The 14,687-nt window shown below is 45.6% G+C and overlaps 1 protein-coding gene across 2 annotated transcripts in view; it reads right to left on the bottom strand.

The window, feature by feature from the left end:
- Nucleotides 1-11,116, bottom strand: part of GSS (glutathione synthetase) — a 31,218-nt gene extending 20,102 nt beyond the window's left edge. Inside the window, exons 1-4 of one of the 2 annotated variants that reach the window (XM_045162621.1) lie at nucleotides 10,995-11,116; nucleotides 8,089-8,223; nucleotides 3,274-3,419; nucleotides 161-236 (exon numbers count right to left, since the gene is read on the bottom strand). In XM_045162621.1, the coding sequence (XP_045018556.1) occupies nucleotides 161-236; nucleotides 3,274-3,419; nucleotides 8,089-8,217 (351 nt within the window). In that variant the 5' untranslated portion in view covers nucleotides 8,218-8,223; nucleotides 10,995-11,116. Of the gene's footprint in view, nucleotides 1-160; nucleotides 237-3,273; nucleotides 3,420-8,088; nucleotides 8,224-10,759; nucleotides 10,892-10,994 lie in introns of those variants that run through there. The other variant, XM_045162620.1, reaches the window with a different exon arrangement.
- Nucleotides 11,117-14,687: the final 3,571 nt, after the last annotated feature.

The raw sequence follows: 14,687 nt of genomic DNA, 5'->3' as shown, positions 1-14,687 counted from the left end.
ATCCCAGGATTGGCCACTAATGTATAAACTCCATGGGGACCGATGAGAGGCAGATTCCCATGAGCTCAGTGACTATGCCAAATTTTTCTGGTAAAGAGAGAGAGAGAGAAATGGGAAGGGCAGGTCTCATCTCAGACTGGGGTGAATGGAGAATGGTTACCTGGGCAATGCCTTCTTTTAAGACTTGCTTGTGGATGTCAAAGAGACGAGCAGTAAAGCTGTCTCTTTTGATGGTGCTGGAAGAGGAAGCAGGGTATTTTCTAGGCTACATGGGACATTAAAGGCCAAGGATTTCCACTATTTCCTGAATCCTCTCTAGGTCTACTGGCCCAAACTTGAATACCCACACCAACCCCATAGAGAACAGTAGTTTAGAACCCAGCTCTAGAGCCAGATGACCTGGGTTCAAATCCCAGCTCTCCCACTCACTACCAGGCAACCTCAGACAGTTGCTTCACCTCTATGTTTCAGTTTGGTCATCTGAAAAAGGAAGAGAAATATAAATTTATAACATAGTGCTGTTGTGGTTTAGTTGCTAAGTCATATCCGACTTTTATGACCCCATGGACTGTAGCCCCCCAGGGTCCTCTGTCCATGGGATTCTCCAGGTAAGAATACTGGAATGGGTTGCCATTTCCTTCTCTAGGAAATCTTCCACCCCAGGGATCGAACTCACATCTCCTGTATTGGCACGTGGTTTCTTTACCACTGGCCTACCTGGGAAGCTTAACATAGAGTTGTAGTGAAGAGTAAATGAGATATTACATGTATAGAACTGAACATAGAGTGTGGCCCCAAGAATTCAAAACTAGCATACACCATGACCATTATGTAGTTGGTAAGCTTTCTAGGTGACCTAACATTAACTCTCTATAGCTTCCCCTATATTCTGATATCTCCCAGGACAAGTCCTATCCGCCTCTTGCTTGGCAGCCTTAGATTAGAAAATAGCAGTTATGCCTGGTGCCTCAAAAGATTTTTCTGACTCTAGCTAAATATCCTCATTTTTTTCTTCAATGAGTCCTCATAGGAAGCCTTCCATATCTGGGTCAGATACCCTGATATGCACTCGCATAGCACTGTGGACCTCTCCTGCATAGTGCTACCTACAGTTATAACGTTCCATTTTATTTGTGTGATGGTTGGCGTTGTCTCTCCTGTTTGACATGTCTGTGTTGGCTCATGCTTATGGACAAGTGTGCTGCTGTGACATGGTACATGAGGTAGAACCCATCAGTATGGTTTTCTGGAGCCTTAGGAAGAGACACCCACAGGTAAGTAACTTGTTGCATCTCAAGATTCAGGCATGAATTTCTGCGTATCTGCTCAAGCCTGACTCTCAGGCTCACCTTGCTATAGGGTCCCCACTGAGCCCATGGAACTCAGGCCTGCCCTGAAGTTCCTCTGCTCCCCATCAGCTCTCTCAGGGGGTCTCCCAGCCCCTGGTAAGGAGGAGAGACACCAGCTGGGCTTCTGCCTCTAGCAAAATTGAGACACGTTTAGCCTTTTTTGAAGAGATGCTCCCGTTCAACCCCAGGGCCTAGGCTGCTATTCCAGCTGTGATCCTGGTCTTTTCTCCCTTATAAGCTAGGGTTTGTGTGTATTTTGGAGGAGAAGGTAATAACAAAGGCAGGGGTTGCAGAGCTGGGCTACAGGGAAAGTCTCACATGTAACTGCAGCTTCAGGGTAAAGGTCAAAAATCAGGCTGCTCATATTTCTCCACAATCCAGAGTCACAGGTACAAAATCTGGGCCTATCCTGAGAAAGACCCGAGGAAAATGTACTGGGGAAGTTTGTACACTCATGATTCAGTGGATTTTTAGCTCCAAGTCAATGGTTTCCAGGGGCTTCCCTGGTAAAGCTCAGCTGGTAAAGAATCTGCCTGCAATGCAGGAGACCCCGGTTTGATCCCTGGGTTGGGAAGATCCCCTGGAGAAGGGAAAGGCTACCTACTCCAGTATTCTGGCCTGGAGAATTCCATGGACTATTCCATGGGGTTGCAAGGAGTTGGACACGACTGAGCGACTTTCATTTCACTTCACTTTAATGGTTTCTAAACTTCTTACCTTTATGAACCCTTTTCCTATTCACCATCACACCAAATTGCACATTTTTAAAAGATTTTGTGTTTAACAAAATAAAGTTTTTTGATAAATTAATCAGACATGCAATTATATTTATGTGCATGTATATATGTATATTCTCTATCTACACACATACACATATAATTCTAATTTCATTCTAAAATAAATGTCCATTGCCCCAGGGCCTCAAGGGAAAAAAGAAGTTAAGGGAGAAAAGACAAAGAGGGGTGGATGGAATGAGCCATTTCAGGGGCTCTGTATCCTCATGAACTGAGCATGGCCCAGTTTGCACCCCATCTCATCCAGAATGAGAGGCCTGAGGTGACAAGAAACAGCCACTACTTAAGTTGAGTAAAAAATCTGACTTTAAATCCAATAACCCCTCCTGCCCTCTATTTTCTCTAAAACTAGGCTGCACGCATGCGTGCTAAGTTACATCTGACTCTGCGACCTATGGACCGCAGCCCGCCAGGCTCCTCTGTCCATGGGATTCTCCAGGCAAGAATACTGGAGTGGGTTGCCATGCCCTCCTCCAGGAGATCTTCCCAACCCAGAGATCAAACTCGAGTCTGTTATGTCTACCTGCATTGGCAGGCAGGATCTTTACCGCTAGTGCCACCTGGAGAGCCCTGACCTTCTCTAATCCCAAATGGAAATTTCAGTCTTCAAAGCAGGGGGCAGGTCACAGGTCAGAGAATCACAGAATGTCAGCATTGGAATGGATCTTAGATTTAGGCCAACCTCCCTTATAGCTCAGTTGGTAAACAATCTGCCTGCAACACAGGAGACCCCAGTTCAATTCCTGGGTCGGGAAGATCTGCTGGAGAAGGGATAGGCTATCCACTCCAGTATTCTGGCCTAGAGAATTCCATGGACTATACAGTCCATGGGGTCACAAAGAGTCAGAAATGGTTAAGCAACTTTCACTTTCCCATTTTACAGATGAAGAAATTGAGGCCCAGAGAAAGAAAGGGACTTGTTTGAGACCATATAAGCAAGTGGTAGAGCCAGGGTTAGAAGCCAGCTCTCCTGACTTCTATTCCATTAATTTTTCTTTCTCTTGGGGAGTACCTGTCCCTCACCACAAAGTCACTTGCCCAGGTAATACCTCATGAGTCCCAGTCTTCCAGTCCCTTAGCTCTAGCATCTCCTGCCCACCCCACCCCCGCTCCCCCACTCCCCTCCGTACCTGGAGAGAGTCTGCTCCAGAAAGACAGCATTTTGGCTGACCGCATCCACCAGGAGGTTGAAGTCCACCTGCACAGCATAGGCCTGCTCCAGCAGGGCACTCGGGACTGGTGAAGGGAAGAGTGTGAATGGAGCATAGCTCACCACCTGATCAAGGAGAGAGAGTGGGCATGGGTAGAACGCCTGTGAGTGTGTTGTCTTCCTGCAAACACAACCCCATGGAAAGTGTGCCCCATATTACTGAAAACACACAAACTGCAGAGCGCTGGTTACCTCTGAGAAGGGAGAGAGAACAAGATGAGGAGTGGGAATTAAGAGAACTTCTAGACTTTGTTTTTGACCAATCACTTCTGATTTTTTTTAATGTAAACAGATAAAAAATTACAAAGTCTAGACAAATAAGCCAAAAAATTATTGAGCATTGACTGTATGCTCAGTACTGTTTTAAACACTTTACATGGATTCATCATCTAACCTTTTGAGAAAGATACTATTATTATCTATACCTACTAAACAGATAAGGGAACTAAGTCTCAGAGAGGTTAAGTAACATGACCAAAATTATACAAGGTTATTAAGTGAAACTGGGATGTGAACCATGATGGTTATAAACAACCACCATACCCACACCCACACACACACGCTTCTCCTGGCGGGTTCACAGTCCCCTTGCCTTCTGGTTGAGGGAGAGAGAGAGTCCACAGGTACCACTGTAGCAGAAGTGGACTCTGGCCCCCAGAGGAGAAGCCAGGGATGGTTTCCCCCCACTGTTGGAGATAGTGACCCAGGTTGCCAGGCCTGGAATTCATTCAGCTGCATTTTGAGTTCTCTGGACTTTGGCAGAGTCAGGAAACCCAAATACCACCTAGAATACTATTTTTAGAAGGGGATAATACATTCTGAGATTTCCAACAACAAATGAACTATAACTTGGGAAAGAGAAGATGACTTTGTGACTTATGTTACGACTTTGTGCTTATATTATATTATGAAGCATTACTGAGTCTAACCTCTGAGTTAGTATCAGTTTGTCATTATGGTAGTATAAGTTAATGGTGTTTGAAGTTGCCATTTATAAATTTATTTTAAAAATATTATTTTGAATAGATAATACAAACACATAATATAAATTCAAAAGACATAGTGAAAAGCATGTCTCACTCTCACCCTGTTCCCAATGACCCAGTTCTCCTCCCCATGGTATACTCATGCATTCATGATCATGCATGCATGCTCAGTCATGTCTGATTCTTTGCCACCCCATGAAAAATGATATATTAATGCACCCCACTCCAGTACTCTTGCCTGGAAAATCCCATGGACGGAGGAGCCTGGTGCTGCAGTCCATGGGGTCACACAGAGTCAGACACGACTGAGCGACTTCACTTTCACTTTTCACTTTCATGCATTGGAGAAGGAAATGGCAACCCACTCCAGTGTTCTTGCCTGGAGAATCCCAGGGACGGGGGAGCCTGGTGGGCTGCCGTCTATGGGGTCACACAGAGTCGGACACGACTGAAGCGACTTAGCAGCAGCAGCAGCAGTGTCTCACATACCCTTCTAGACTAATGTGTATGTATACATACATATTTTCTCTTTTTTTAACACATGCAAAAGCATATAATATATACATTGTTGTGTCCTTTGCTTTATAAATATTTCAGAGACATTTCCAAATACATTCAAATAGAACATTTTCATTATTTTCAGTGGCTGTATAGTATTCAATACTTTGTATAAACCATAATTTATTGAATCTAGCCTTGTAGTATTAACATCAAGGTGCTTTCCTTCTCTTCCCCTCCATTACAAATAGATGCTTCAATAAACATCCAGGAATATACATTCTAGAAACACTAATGAAGGAAATAGAAGATGATTCAAAGAAATGGAAAGATATCCTGTCCTCTTAGATTGGAAGAATTAATATTGTTAAAATGGCCATACTATCCAAAGCAACCTATAGATTTAATGTAATTCCTATCAAAACAACCATGATATTTTTCACAGAACTAGAACTAATAATCCTAAAATTTATATGGAACCATAAAAGACCCTGAATTGCAAAGCAACCCTGAAAATAAAAGAACAAAGTTAGAGGTATAATTCTCTCAGACTTCAGACTATACTACAAAGCTAGAGTAATCAAAACAGTGTGGTACTGACAGACAAACAGACATATAGATCAATGGAACAGAAATAGAGAGCCCAGAAATAAACCCATGCACCTATGATCAGTTAATCTACAACAAAGGAAGTAGGAATACACAGTGGGTAAAGATGGTGTCTATAGAAAATGGTACTGGGAAAACTGGATAGCCAAATGTAAAACAATGAGATTAGACCATTCCCTCAGACCATATTCAAAAATAAACTCAAAATGGTTTCAAGACCTAAATATAAGCCCTGAAACCATAAAATTCCTAGAAGAGGACTTCCCAGGTGGTGCAGTAGGTAAGAATCCGCCTGCCAACGCAGAGGACATGGGTTTGATCCTCGGTCCAGGAAGATTTCACATGCTGCTGAGCACCTAAGCCTGTGTGCCACAACGACTGAAATCTGTGTGCTCTAGGACCTGCAACAAAGAGTCGCCCCCACTCTCTGAAACTACAGAAAACCATTGTGAACCAATGAAGACCCAGCCCAGCCATAAATAAATAAAATTATTTTTTAAAAAGACAAAAAAAAACACCTAGAAGGGAACATAGGTGGAACACTTGACATAAGACAAAATGAAAAGACAACCTACACAAAAGGAGAAAATATTTGTAAATGATATGACTGACAAGGGGTTAATATCTAAAATTTACAAACAGCTCATACAGCTAAATATCAAAAACCAAACAACCAATCAAAAAATGGGCAGAAGACCTGAATAGACATTTCTCCAAAGAAGACATACAGATGGCTAACAAGTACATGAAAAGATGCTCAAGATCGCTAATGAGAGAAATGCAAATCAAAACTACAATGAGATATCATTTCACACCTGTCAGAACGGCTATCATCAAAAAGACTAAAAAAGTAACAAATTTTGGAGAGGATGTGGAGAAAAAGGAACGCTCAAACACTGTTGGTGGGAATGTAAATTGTTTCAGCCAAGTATAAAAAGCTAAAAATAAAACTACTGTATGATCGAGCAATTCTACTCCTGGCTATATATCTGATGGGAAAGAAAACACTAATTCAAAGAGAATTATAATCCTAAAGCCAGAAGCAGAACATTTACAGTATCAGTCTGCCTTAGGTGACAGTCATTCTCAATCACTTGGGCCTCAAACCAGTTATTAAGTTTGGACTCTCCACCAGGCCCTTAACTAGGTTTTGGGCACACAGAGACAAAAAGAGATGTGGCTTGGTAAAAAAAAAAAAAAAAAAAGATGGTGGCAGCTTTTTAGCCACTAATGGGGATAATTATAAGGTATGTGTTAAGTCACAGATTTATAATTTCAATTATAGCATTATTCAGTAATATCAAATATAGAGAAACCAATGCATGATGTATGTGTTTTTGTTTTAAATACATGAAGTACAGTTTTGTTTGAATACTGAGATGTTATTTAAAAATGTATTACCTGTTTTTCATACAATTGTCTTAACACTAAAAAGTATGTGTCTGTGTGTGTGAGAGAGAGAGAGAGACAGAGAACGAGAGAGGTGGAGAAAGGAAAAGTAACAACCTATTTTGGTATTTCATGTTATTTGTAAGTTCGAAATCTCTACTATACATATAATCTGGAGAAGGCAATGGCACCCTACTCCAGTACTCTTGCCTGGAAAATCCCATGGATGGCGGAGCCTGGTAGGCTGCAGTCCATGGGGTCGCTAAGAGTCGGACACGACTGAGTGACTTCACTTTCACTTTAAGTCACAGAAGAGTTTGTCTAACACACTTCTTTGTGTAAAAAAATGGGAAAAAGGAATATATACATATTTTCTTGTTAAGAGTAAGGTAATAAAGAATAAACAAGAATGCTGAAACACAGGTTGCCTTTAGAGCAGGAGAACTGGGTGGTTAGGGAATGTGGAAGGGAGGACTGAACTGTAAACTCTTGCACCTTTTGAGTTTCAAACCATGAAAATGTCTTGCTGCTGCTGCTGCTGCTGCTGCTAAGTCGCTTCAGTCGTGTCCGACTCTGTGCGACCCCATAGACAGCAGCCCACCAGGCTTCCCCGTCCCTGGGATTCTCCAGGCAAGAACACTGGAGTGCGTTGCCATTTCCTTCTCCAGGGGATCTTACCGGCCCAGGGATCAAACCCAGGTCTCCCGCACTGTAGGCAGAGGCTTTACCGTCTGAGCCACTAGGGAAGTCAGCCAGGTCTAATTCCATGGCCCCAGCCCTTGCCCTCGGCAACAGTTCACACCCTGAAGGGTGGCTTCTCTCTGGATCCTAACAAATCTACCTCTTATTAAATTAAGATAAGACCAGGGCTTCCCTGGTGGCTCAGAGGTTAAAGCGTCTGCCTGGAATGCGGGAGACCGAGGTCCGATCCCTGGGTCGGAAAGATCCCCTGGAGAAGGGAATGGCAACCCACTCCAGTACTCTTGCCTGGAGAATCCCATGGAGGGAGGAGCCTGGTAGGCTACAGTCCACGGAGTCACAAAGAGTCGGACACGACTGAGCAACTTCACTTCACTTCACTTCAAGATAAGATAAATTTATCTCTTACAGAGATAAATTGAAGCTACTGGAAAAAAAAAATAAAGCAAAAGAGATGTGGGCTTTAAGTCCAAAGGAACGGCCTCCAGCCTAGCAGGGGCCTTGTAGGATCTAAGCTGTGTGGTCAGTGCTGAGAAGAGGGGTCAGAGGCTTACATGAGAGGAGCTGGGTGCCTGTGAGGTCCTCAGCAACACACCCTCAGCCAGGGCCCGGTCCACAGCCTGCCTCGCTAGCTCCTCCAGCTGCTGTTCATCCTGCAAGAGGCTCCCCCAGCCGGTGGCCATCCCAACCTGCAACAGAAGGAGAGAGGAGGGCCTAGTGACAGATGGCCTGGGGCCCAGCAACTGGCAGTGTGGTACAGGGAAGAGAACACTGGCTGGCAGCTCTGAACAACTTCCATGAGTGCAAAATGGAAAGTCTGACAAAGCATTTCCATTGACAGTCTCTCTTTTGAGTCCTAATACAATGATGGCATTATTCTCCCAGTAAGGAAGTGGAGGCTCAGAGAGATGAAGTGACTTGCTCAAGAGAATGACTAGCAAAACCTGGACTTGAACCCAGGTCTCTGAACTCCCAGCCCAATGCTTTTCATTGGAGAGAGAGGCGCTAATGTCATATATGACTGGGACAAGTTCTTTCTCTTCCCAGAACTGCAGGTTCTCTACCTGTGAAATAAGGGGTCTGAACTAGGCCATACTTTACAAACCGGCTGAATACTCTGCAGAGTTTGGAAAAGAATACAGATCCTAGGCCCTGCTAGAGATTCTGATTCAAGAGGTCTAAGCGGAGGGAAGAGCTGAAGCTCTCTTTTTAAAATAAATATTCCTGGAATGGGAACCACTGCAACATATTGTTAATTCCCCTTCTAGCTTCAACAACCCACGTAGGCAGGTTTCAAATAAATTATGCAAGAGTGGGGGAAAGGAGTCCTCTGCGGAATACTATTAAATGCAAATAAAGTGAACCCCTCCCTCATACTAACCAGAGGCAAAACCATTAGCAGGAAATAATGACATTCCTTGTACGGACATCTATCATCGCAGAACCAAACACAGAAAACATTTCTGAGAAGTCATATTAGCAGGATAGGAATAACTGAAACCCAAGTTCCCAGTGTAATAGGAGTCCCACTGGCTGCCAGAGACACACCGGGTGAACCAACTCACACTTTGACACTCACTGACTTTGCAGCAGGCCCCAGGGGTTTAAGAAGATCTGAAAGAAAAATTGTGGACAGAACACAGCTGCTCAGCTCAGTGGTCACAGGAAGAGAGCTGGAGAATGACCTCCATCATATTCGGCTCCATCCCCCACTCCCCATGACAGAACTGGTGTTAAACCAATCATGAATGTCTGTGGGCCTCAGCACAATGCATTGAAAGAATGAGCATGTGATTTCAAAAGGGTCCTCTCAGGTGAGACACAGATAAGGGCAGTCATAGTAGAGAACGAAACTCTGGGGTCAGTCACATGGGTTTGAAGCCATAATAATTACTTCTTTTATAAATAAGGACACTGTGTCGATTAAATGAAAAAAAAAATCTGTGTGCAGTGCCTTAGCAGTGTTTAGAGTATTATATGTGGGAGCTTCTTTTCTGGCTGTACCCATTTTACAGTGAGAATACTTGTCAGAGGTAATGCAGCAGCCTTGTGGCAAAGCCAAGACTAGCACCTGTGACTCTGACTTTAGAGCAATGGAACCCTCCAGTAGCCCCCATCTCTTCACAGCTCTGGGATTCCAACATCTCTGCCTGCTGTTGGCCTTTTGTTTAGCTGGTAAACACCGACTGGCATTTAATGCCAGGACCCGGACTCAGGATGCAAAGAAAGATAAGACAAAAATAATTACTATGAAAAGTACTGACCGGGCCCTTTCTCATTCTACAGTCTCAACCCTTCTTGTGGCTTTGTTTTGCTGATGACATCAAATGTGTAACTTCACTATAGTGCTTTTCCTGACCTTCAAAGGAGAATATCCAACTGCTTACTGACAGTCTCCACAGAACCAGAATAGAATGTATTGTCTGCCATAAATCTGCTCCTGCTCTTGATGAACCCCACCCAGGCACCCAAAGTGAAAGTCGCTCAGTCGCATTGGACTCTTTGCGACGCCATGGACTATATAGTCCATGGAATTCTCAGGCCAGAGAAATGGAGTGGGTAGTCTTTCCCCAGGCACCCAAGCCTTGTATATACTTCTTGCCTACACCCTTTCTGCCTCAATCCTGTGGATTCTAAGTATATTGTACTCCTTGATTTCTTTCCACTGTTAGCAGCCTAATTCCAAATACCGCCATCTCTCCCCTAAGCACTGAACAGGTTCGGAGTGATGTATCTTCAGGACACACCAGCTTCTCTCCCGCTTCCAGGTCTTGGCATTTGTTTCTTTGGGACAATCCCCACCCCTCCCGACCAGCGTTCACGACTTAAGTTTCAGAAGCTGTCCCTATTCCCCGCCCGGGGCTTCCTTCTACAGCTCATTAATTTTCCCAGTACGGTAAGGAATAGGGGTCTTGATCACTTCTGTAGCTCCAGCGCCTACTGAATTCGATGGGTGTTAAATGAATGAATGGTGAATGAATGACAAGCTGGAGCCCGATCACCGAAAGCTTAACATGCCCGCAAGAAAACCCGGTCAGACTTTAAGCCAAGGGCCAGGTCAATACTTGCGGGAAGCCGGGCCAACACCACGGTCTCTTGCCCAGGCTTGCTCTACCTCCTGGGCCCGCTTGCTCTCAGTCGGGGCAAAGTTTGGTTCTAATCGTTTCCCATTCTGTCGTGTTTAAAGAAAACAAAAACCCCCAACATCTCCGGCTCTAGTCTCACCGGCATCGAGTCTCCGACACCAGCCCGATCTGGAGTCAGATCTGGGGAATCTGGAATCAAGAAGCACCAGCCCCTCCCCCTCACTGGACAGCAGTTCCCAGGTCCCTGCCATGGGTGTGAGCGGCAACATCTCCCGGCCACCGGGGTTCCGATCGCTGACCAGACCCCTCCCGCGTGTCCTTCCTCCCGAAGAAACGTGACCCTTGCGGGCCGCCGTTGCTGTGCCCCAACCTACTCTTCCGTCGTCCAGCCGCGTTCCTTACTCTGGCCTCCGACGCCTTAACCCGAGCTTCAGGGGGCGGGGCCTCGAGGAGACCCAACGCGCTTGCGCGGGCCGACCTGGCGGGGCTTAAAGAGCAGGGCGGGGAACGAGGCTCGTACTTGCGGAGCTGGACGGCGTCTGGGAGGGGACAGTCCGTGGCTGGACCCAGGGGAATGGGACCTTGGGAAGGACGGAGTGCAGAGCACGGAGGGCATCAGAGCTGGCGATGTCCGATGCAAGATGGGGGAACCCGGTAGCCAAAATGGGACAGTCACTACCTAGGGGACACACAGTTGATGGTGGGAGGTGTGGTCATAGAGACCAGAGAGAGACAGAGACCCGCACAGGGTCCCCAGAGCATGTTGAAGGCTGGGCCAGTGTTGGAACCCAGGCTTCTGTTTTCTACTTAACTGGGTCCCAGAAAACAAGACCCGATTTCTCCAGCCATGGGGCAGCTTCAGGAAAAGCCTTAATGGCAGAAGCAAAGTAGTTTCTCATTTTTCCTGTAGTTTTAAAGTTAGGAACTTTCAGGGTGATCCAGTGCTTCACAAAATGTCCGATATCACTTACACCAGAATCTTCTGCAGTTTTGTTTTGTTTTGTTTTAATGCAGATTTTTGATCCCTATCCTTCCTCACCCCTTGGCAGCGCCCCAGTTCCTTTAACTGTTCCTCTGGGTTGTGATAGGTTCGTCTCAGTCTGAAGCACCTGATATGAATTTTAATTAAACTGAATTTATCCATCTAGGCTCTGGAGACGGAGAAGGCAATGGCACCCCACTCCAGTACTCTTGCCTGGAAAATCCCATGGACGGAGGAGCCTGGTAGGCTGCAGTCCATGGGGTCTGCATGGACATGACTGAGCAACTTCACTTTCACTTTTCACTTTCATGCATTGGAGAAGGAAATGGCAACCCTCTCCAGTGTTCTTGCCTGGAGAATCCCAGGGACGGTGGAGCCTGATGGGCTGCCGTCTCTGGGGTCGCACAGAGTCGGAAATGACTGAAGCGACTTAGCAGCAGCAGCAGCAGCAGGCTCTGGAGAGTTAACCATGAGAAAGACAGAGCCCCTCTTTTTACATCTGATTATTAAAGGTAGATAGGTAAACTCTTTTTTTCTGGGGAAGTAGGGAAGCCTTCCAGGGTCTTGAAGGATGGGTAGGAATATGTAAGCAGTGAAGGAAGTAGGGGTGGAGGTGAGAGGCAGGGATGGGGATAGTGTACCAAATAGCCGGAGCAGAAACAAAAAAGGCGAGTAATGAATGTGGCTAGTTTTGTTTTGGAGACAAGGAGGAGTCTGGTGTAGACCCTGGGGGGTTGGAGCAGCCTCTTAGGAGCTCATTCTTGGAGAGGAAGCCTTGGATGCTAGGTTAAGAAGTTTAGCATTTGTGCAATGAGTTATCTAAAGATATTAAAGCAAGAGAGAGATGTGGTGTATAAGATACTGGTAACAGCATGGCTGCGGAGAAGGCAATGGCACCCCACTCCAGTATTTTTGCCTGGAGAATCCCAGGGACGGGGGAGCCGGTGGGCTGCCGTCTATGGGGTCGCACAGAGTCGGACACGACTGAAGCGACTTAGCAGCAGCAGCAGCAGCAACAGCATGGCTGATGGTTTGTAAGTGCAGAGACCAAGGCCAGCGAGAGAGCTCAGAGGGAGTTAAAGTATGAGATAATGAGGCAGGCCTGAGAAGATGGAGAGATGGGGACAGACGAAAGAGATATTTAGGAGAGAGAACTATGACTGATGATAAATCAGTGGCCCAATCCAGGGGACAGGATGGTTCCAGCTCCTTAAACAAAGTATGTACATGCTCTATCTACAGGACACACAGCTTTCCAGTTTTGTTGGTGGGAAGGAAGGGAGACGTGGTCTGCTGGTTGTCAGAACAGTGATTTCACTGTTTTGCCTGCTTTTGTACCTAAGAGAGAGACTGAAGCAGCAGTTACTATAATAAAACCCAGGTGCCAGGAAAAATCCTGTGTTAATAAGGAACAAAGAATCTATTTCTAGTGCAGCGTGAAATTAAAAATAAAAAACCGTGACCCAGCATTCTCGGTTCAGGTTCTCCTCTTTCAAGTTGAGTGCCGAATGACATGTATTGGGTGCCTATTGGTGAGATTTGGAGAGTATCCCAGACCTTAACACCTCTTTGGTTGAGTTCTCTCACATTGTGGCAGATAAGGTATCTTCATTCCCATTTTGTAGATGTAGCAGTTGAGCCTCAGAGGTTACGTGACTTGTTCAAGAAACCCCAGTTTGTGGTGAGACTGGGAGTGAGGGGCTCTTGGCCATGGATCTTTTCAGCGAGCTTTTGCCTTTCTTGCTCCCTCTGCCCAGATGCTTTTTCCCCTTGTTATCGTTGTTCAGTCGTTAAGTCGTGTCTGACTCTCTGCGACCCCATGGACTGCGGCATGCCAGGCCTCCCTGTCCATCACCAGCTCCCGAAGTTTACTCAAACTCACGTCCGTTGAGTCGGTGATGCCATCCAACCTCTGCTTTTCCCCATAAATCTTGGCATAAGTGACTCCTTCTTGTTCAGATGTTTCCTCCTCAGGTGACATCCCCATCTGATCAGCCTGTATCACATTTTCCTGTGTATTTTCTGCATAGCACTTCCTAGTAACTGAAATTATTAATGTTCTGGGTTTCCTTCCACTCGAAAGTGAGCTCCATGAAAATAGGGGCAGTATCTGTCTTGTTCACCACTTTAGCCTCAGCACCTGGAATAGTAGATAAGGGAGGGAAACCAAGATTAGGTTAAATCATGGGATGTTTCAGTTGCTTCTTATAAGCTGTCTTATTTGATCCCCTCCCAGCCTTTCCAGGTGGGTACTGTATCTCCTTTAGATGGATAAGAAAAACACAAAGTGAGGTTGAGTCTGTGGTTTGTTACTCTTGAGGCCATAGACTCCTTTGAGAATCTCTATTAGATGTAAACGTTTTGCAGACCATGGGGAGGAGTTCAAAGACCTCTCTGGGCTGACTCAGGTATCCCAGATCAAGGAAGCCAGGATTAGGAAACTTGCCCAAGGTCTTTCTGGCCTCATGCCTTTGCTGGTTCCTCACCCCATGGCAGGGATAGATTCCCTTTAGTGGACAACAGGGAACCTGCCGAAGATTTTGGAGCAGACAGAGTTTATGATGCCCCAAGTCCTTCAGTGTCTCTGACACAAGTTCAAATCCTGACTCCACGAATTACCAGTGTGACTGTGGGCAAGGCTTTTCACCTCTCTGGACCCCCTCATTTCCCTTTTGTTTTTTTTCTAATAATAGCTAATCTTTATTTGATCTGCTCGTTAAGGGCTGGGTACTTGGGTGATGGCTTTGCAGTTGCTGTCTCACTTTCACCACAACCCTTGGAGGTGAGGACTGTTATCGTGTCCATTTTACAGCTGGGGACTTGGAGGCTTGAAGAGATGCCCTGACTTGCCAAAGATCATGGAGCTTCACACTCTTCGCCACTGTGCCCCTACACATGCACCTCGGGGTGTGCCATGAGCTCAGGCTTTGCAAAGTTGACTTCAGAATCCATTGCAAACTCTGTTCTTAGGGTTTGTGGGAACAGTTGAGTCTGAATGAGATTAAAAAAGAGAAGAATGGCTACACTGCTGTATGAATGGAGGCCAATCTCTTGAATTTGTATGTTGCCTTTCGCCCATGAGGGC

Source organism: Bubalus bubalis, chromosome 14 (assembly GCF_019923935.1).
Source record: "Bubalus bubalis isolate 160015118507 breed Murrah chromosome 14, NDDB_SH_1, whole genome shotgun sequence".
Taxonomy (NCBI): Eukaryota; Metazoa; Chordata; class Mammalia; order Artiodactyla; family Bovidae; genus Bubalus; species Bubalus bubalis.
The sequence above is the reverse complement of the archived record's forward strand: the minus strand, read 5'-3'. Positions and strand labels throughout refer to the sequence as shown.